Source organism: Phoxinus phoxinus (assembly GCF_949152265.1).
Source record: "Phoxinus phoxinus genome assembly, chromosome: 3".
NCBI lineage: Eukaryota > Metazoa > Chordata > Actinopteri > Cypriniformes > Leuciscidae > Phoxinus > Phoxinus phoxinus.
Genome location: NC_136878.1, coordinates 2,452,088 through 2,458,809, shown reverse-complemented (window position 1 = coordinate 2,458,809; position 6,722 = coordinate 2,452,088). Strand labels below are relative to the sequence as shown.

General features: G+C 34.8%; 1 protein-coding gene across 1 annotated transcript in view; it reads left to right on the top strand.

Annotated features, from left to right (window-relative positions):
* Window positions 1-4,345: 4,345 nt before the first annotated feature.
* Window positions 4,346-6,722, top strand: part of LOC306994771 (scavenger receptor cysteine-rich domain-containing group B protein) — a gene marked incomplete at its 5' end in the record, with an annotated part of 22,305 nt that continues 19,928 nt past the window's right edge. The window contains one exon of the mRNA XM_079605564.1: window positions 4,346-4,352. Coding sequence (XP_079461690.1) covers window positions 4,346-4,352 — 7 coding nt within the window. The remainder of the gene's footprint in view (window positions 4,353-6,722) is intronic.

Here is a 6,722-nt window from a genome sequence, read left to right as displayed (position 1 = left end):
GAAATTGAGAAATCGTCCAGCACCATTTGTCGTAGACCCATGAATGAGTTGTCAAATCATGTGTCTTATTGAGGACAACACAGCTTTGAGTGTTCGGACGGGACTAGTGTAACATGGAGAGATGGGGTAAAGTAATAATTACCAGAGCCTCTGTGATTTTAGTCCCGTCTGAATGTGCATCTCAGTGGTCATGACGGACAATGTCAGTAAAGATTACGGTGACTTTTACCTTCTGGAAAAAGGTCTGGAAAAATTACCTCAGGTAGGCTAATACAATAGACCCGCTGTAAATATGTACGTAAATATTTCGTAATTTCCTGTTTAAAAGTAGTTTTCAGCGTTTTTTTCTTCTTCCAAAACTGTTTTACGCATCATTCAGATCAGAAAGAAGATCGACAGCACTTGTTAGAGGCACGAAACATAAGGGTAACGGGGAATCAGGGTTCGATTCCGGAGAGGGAGCCTGAGAAACGGCTATTACATCAAAGGAAGGCAGCAGGTGCGCAAATTACCCATTTCCGACACAGAGAGGAAGTGACGAAAAATAACAATACAGGTCTCTTTCAAGGCCCTGTAATTGGAATGAGAGTATCCTAAACCCATGGGCGAGAACCAATTGGAGGGCAAGTCTGGTGCCAGCAGCCGCGGTGATTCCAGCTCCAATAGCGTATACTAAAGTTGCTGCAGTTAAAAAACTCAAATATTTAAATTTCAAATATTAGCAACTTCCTAGCCACACCCTAGCAACCAGTTACAGGAACCTAGCAACCCCCCCCCCCCCCCCCATAGACTTCCATTGAAAAAGGGAAAGAGGGATATCTCTGGATCAGAACATTATAGAGATAAGGGGAATGTTTTGACTCAGACTGGCAAGAAGTCTTTAAATATCACTCTGATGATCTAGCAATCATTTAGAGCACCCTAGCAACTGCTGTTAGAGTGATCTGCATTTCAGAAATATACATATACAAAATCAGTTTAGTGAAAAAAGTATTAATTTAAACAATGTAATAGTTTTAATGCAGAAACAATGAGCTCATTGAAGTAATGAATACTTGTTTGTTAACAAATGTGACCCTGTACCACAAAACCAGTCTCAAGGTTTTTTTTTATTTTATTATTGAGATTTATACATCATCTGAAAGCTGAATAAATAAGCTTGCCATTGATGTATAGTTTTTGATAATATTTGGCCGAGATACAACTATATATTGAAAATCTGGAATCTGAGGGTGCAAAAAAAATTTAAACATTGAGAAAATCTCCTTTAAAGTTGTGCATTTATGTTCACGATTGTGCTGCATTCACTCACAAAAATACATGTTTTATATATTTACGGTAGGACATTTACTAAATATCTTCATGGAACATGATCTTTACTTAATATCCTAATGATTTTTGGCATAAAAGAAAAATGGATAATTTTGACCCATACAATGTATTGTTGGCTATTGCCACAGATATACCCGTGCGACTCCAGACTGGTGCTGTGATCCAGGGTCACACATAAATGATTATGACATTTAAAAAAATGTAGCATTGGTGCATGTTGATTCAGAGTTTGCGTCATCTGAAGTGTTTGAGGGTCCAGGGCAAACCAGCGCTTTCCTTCAGCCCTCCTGCCCCCCCGCTCGCCCCCCCCGGCGCCCCAGCCTGAGCGTTCAGGACAGTCCCAGTGACAGATTCTCCGGAAGGAGCGTTTAACTGCTGGCGATGGCGACCACAGACAGCAGAAATGTCTTTTTGTGCGCCGAGGCCCGGAATGTTCACTATCTTTCCCGCGGAATATCATATTCTCCCCCAGATCCCAGATCCTGAGCCCTATCCCACCAGTTACACGCATTCCAGTGTAAGGTCAGGAGGGTTTCAGGAAAAACAAAAAGAGGATAATACACTGTAAATCCAACTATGGTTAAATTTACTTTAAACATTTGAGGAAACCGGTAAAAATTTCCACTTATTTGATGTATTATTCATTTAAATAAATGCAAAGTTAATCATTTGTAATATCAATATCAACTACTGTACGTTGCAGTTATCACACTCATTATTCATACAGGAAAAGAAATGTTGTGGACTTGCAGAAAAAAAATTACACATTCCAGTGTAAGGTCAGGAGGGTTTTAGCAAAAACAAAAAAAGGAGAATACACTGTATATCCAGCTGGTTAATGTTACTTTAAATATTTGAGGAAACCGGTTGAGTGACGTTAAAAATGTCAGCCCTTCAAACACTTATTCGATGTAGCCTATTATTCATTTGAATAAATGCAAAGTTAATCTTTTGAATAATGCAAACTACTGTTGACTGACAGTTTGAGTTGCGAGATTTAGTCACAAGATATTTGTAATATTTTTCATCGGTTAGATATTTGCAAAACCCATGTAAATGGTAGTAATGATTTCTGAAAAAATAAAATCAAAATGACGAAATATGGAGATACAGGTTTCCGCCCGACAGCAACGATATGCAAAGACTGTGTGTGTGTGTGTGTGTGTGTGTGTGTTTGAACGTGTTTATGTTTGCACATGTACAGTACAGTATATGGCAGTCCAGGCAAATGGGTCAAAAATGTGGAGCTGGGACGTGTAAATCAATCTGAAAACATAAAAAAATGTCTTTCACATGCAAAAATACACCACTAAAATGTATAATTAATTAACATATAATCAATAGTTGTATTATAATTGAACACACCACACAAACCAATCAGCAAGCACCCGCCACAGAACGATCGGTCTGCTCTCGTATCAATATGTGTCTGTCCAGAAGTGCCTGTGGCCGGCTGGGTCAACATTTGTTGTTGTTGTTGTTGTGGTGTTATTTTGTGTGTTTTTTTACATAACTTACTATGAGGAGAATCTGTCCAATCACTGGCGAGCAGGTTCGGTAGTAGCCCAGTTACTGTAATAACCTCGCTATGTCTGGTGTCATCAGCTATAGTGAGAATAAGCGACAGAAACGGATTGTGAGAGGTTGAAGGGCCTCACTGAAGGTGTGTGTGTGTGTGTGTGTGTGTGTGTGTGTGTGTGTGTGTGTGTGTGTGTGTGTGTGTGTGTGTGTGTGTGTTCTGCAGGTGCCATGAAAGGCCAGCGTGTGTCCGACTGTGGGCTCAGATGTTGTAGGTCTGCTGTCTGGATCATCTCCGGCCTGCTGGCTTCTGTGTTTCTGATCGCCGTGTCCATCATCCGTCCAGCCAGTGAGTGACAAGCACAGTTCTGTGTGTGTGTGTGTGTGTGTGTGTGTGTGTGTGTGTGTGTGTGTGTGTGTGTGTGTGTGTGTGTGTGTGTGTGTGTGTGTGTGTGTGTGTGTGTGAGAGATACACTACGATTAAAAAGTTTGGGATAAAAAAAAAAAAATATATATATATATATATATATATGTATATATTCAGCAAAGACAGATCTTAATCAGATCGAAAAGTGAAAGTAAAGTCATTTATGATTTATAATATATAATTTATTTAAAATAATTAATTGAACTTCCTAAGTCATAAATTAATCCTGGAAAAATGTATCAAGGTTTCCACAAAAATATAAACGGTTTTCAACATTGATAATAATCAGAAATGTTTCTTGAGCAGCAAATCATAAATGATTTCTGAAGGATCATGTGACACTGAAGACTGGAGTAATGATGCTGAAAATTCAGCTTTGATCACACACTGTAAAATAATATTTTAATGATTTGTTATCACAACTTTTTATCTTTTGTCAAATCAACTTCGATAACTAATGTGTGAAGATAACACACTATTTTGAGTTTCTGTTCATTAAACCATTTTTCTTCATTGTATTAACTAAAAATGTTAATTACAACAAACTCAAAATTTTAAGGCAACAAGGTAACTTGCTTTTTTAAGTTAACCCAACATTTTTTTTTTTTACAGTGCAGGAATAAATTATATTTTACTACAGAAAACAGCTATTTGAAATCGTAATATTGTAATATTTCACAACATTATTTGGTTAACATTTTACTACTGTATAATAACTCTGATTTGAACCACTACATCATGCCATCAAGTATTAAATCAGTGTCTTTAAACATCTGCTTTATGGGAACAATAATCAAAATCAAACACAACAAAAAATCTAACAGTTGTTCTTACTAAGACTTTTTAGTTAACTTTATCTTAGTTAAAGAATTAACTAATTACTAATTATAACTAACTAATTATATTATCTTATTTTTAGTTAACTTTGTCCAATAATTTGTTGAATTTACTTAAAACTTTTACAAAAAATTGAGTAATCTTTACTGTTTGTATGCTATACATTCGTTACTCAGAAAACCCAAGTAAATATTACTTGACTTGCCAAAGCCCAAAAAAATTTAAATAAAAATGACAGGTGGGGCAATTCTTAATATATCTTTTCACTCATTTCTTCCACTTCTGCAGTCATTCTTCTTTCATTTTCACTTTTAATTGGGTTGATATAATCCCTCTATATTTGTGACAATATCTTGCCATTTAGCTTGAGTCACACACAGACTTCAACATTCAGCATGCAAACTACAACAATGGTAACATGTTTTTATTTATTTTTATTTAATTTTTATTAACTAGACCACTACAATTTTATTAGCTGTCTCTTGCCAGTGTAACCCCAATAACGATAGCAAATAAAATTGTAATGGTAAAATAAAGCCAAAAATAGTAAAACAAAGCGATTAATTTATTCATGCCGCAATGCACTCTGCACTGTAAAAAAAATATTTTCATGATTTGTTATCACAACTTTTTATCTTTTGTCAAATCAACTTCGATAACTAATGAGTGAACATAACATTTGAGTTTCTGTTTATTAAACCATTTTTCTTCATTGTATTAACTCAAATTTTTAATTATAACGAACTCAAAATGTTAAGGCAACAAGGTAACTTGCTTTTAAGTTAAACCAACTTTTTTTTTTACAGTGTGGGAGTAACTTCCTCAGATCACAGATAGAATTAAGTTAACAAAACTTAAGTGAGAAAACTTGATGCAATTAAGTTATGCTTACTTAATTAAATTAAGGCAACGAGTTTGCACACTTGAATTAAGTAAACTGAAAAAAAAAAAATTGGTGCAATTTCTCATTGTTAGTTCAGGACGTAAATCCCCCGTTCAACGTAAACTTTTGAAAAGACCGATGAACTAAAGGTGTACTGAGGACATGGACACCCGAGAAGATGTGTGTGTGTGTCAGGAGTTACAGGTGTTTCCTCAGGTAACTCCCAGCAGATCAATGCTTTCCCATGAATCTCACAAATGATCGGCACTGACGCAAACATGAACAAAGACGTGAACAAAGACGTGAGATAATGTGTGTATGGTGTGTGTCACAGACTGACTGTTGTCTGCAACACTGTAAACCCGGATAAGTTGGCAGAACTCAACACATTTAAGGCAATCAATTGCCTCAATTTTTTTAAGTTCTGAAATTCAAAGTTTAAGTAAGCAGAACTAGCAGATTTTATGTACTTAAACATTTCAAGTTAAGAACAATTAAAATGTTTGAGTAGCCTACACTAATTCATACAATTAACTTCAAACTTTCATGTAATCTCAATGTGAACACTTTTAATAGTATAAACTTAGTTAGCTTCAACAAGCTAATCCACTAACATACTAATTTACAAACTCATTAGCAATAGTGTGTTATACAGAAGCACTTGCTGTATGAGTGCAACAATATAAAGGTATTATTTGCTCTCAAATCAAGCGCATGCTCCACTCGTCACCATGATGGTAACTATCCTAAAACCAACATTAACAGAAGTTCTTCTAAATTAGCATAAACATTAATCACTACTAAATCTCCCACCTAACATTCATCTGGCATGAAAAAAAACCCACATTATATTAAACTTAATTTTAGCATTTACTCTCCCTTTCGAGTGCCATCGGCAAAGCATGCTGGGAAATAGACATCCTAACCGTTTCAGTGAAACTTAAGTTCGTCTAAATTAAAATAAATAATTTCATAAAACTCTAAACAATTGGACAGTTCAGCTTACTTAAAAAATATCAGTTCTGTGAACTTGAAAGAAAAAGAAAGTGCTAAATACTCATAAAAGTTCATTTGACTGAACTAATTAGTTTAATTTAAGTTTGTCCAACTCAAACCAATTAATTATTTTGAGTGTTAGGGTTCACCTTCAAACAAGCTAAAGTTATGCTAACACTTTAGTTCAGGGTCCAAAGCTGCTCATTATTATCATGCATATTACGGTACTAGGATATTGTCTGTTTATTAGTCTTATAAAGCACATATTAATGTCTTATTCTGCATGATCATATTCTACATCCATTAACAACCACCTTACTAACTATTAATAAGCAGGGATATTATTGAGGCAATTATTGTGAGAATTGAACCCTAATCTAAAGTGTGACCAAGAGTTATAATATATAAAATGTAAATTTGCAGGTGAAACTGGAAAAATGAGAATATGATGCAAAATTTAATTTATTACAGTAATTCAACTTAAAAGGTGAAACTAATATATTATATAGACTCATTACGTGCAAAGTGAGATATTGCAAGCCTTTATTTATTATAATTTTGATGATTATGGCTTACAGCTTATGAAAACCCCAAATTCAAAATTAGAATATTGTGAAAAGGCTTTCATGTAATGAGTCTATATAATATATTAGTTTCACCTTTTAAGTTGAATTACTGAAATAAATGAACTTTTGCACCATATTATAATGTTTCCAGTTTCACCGGTAT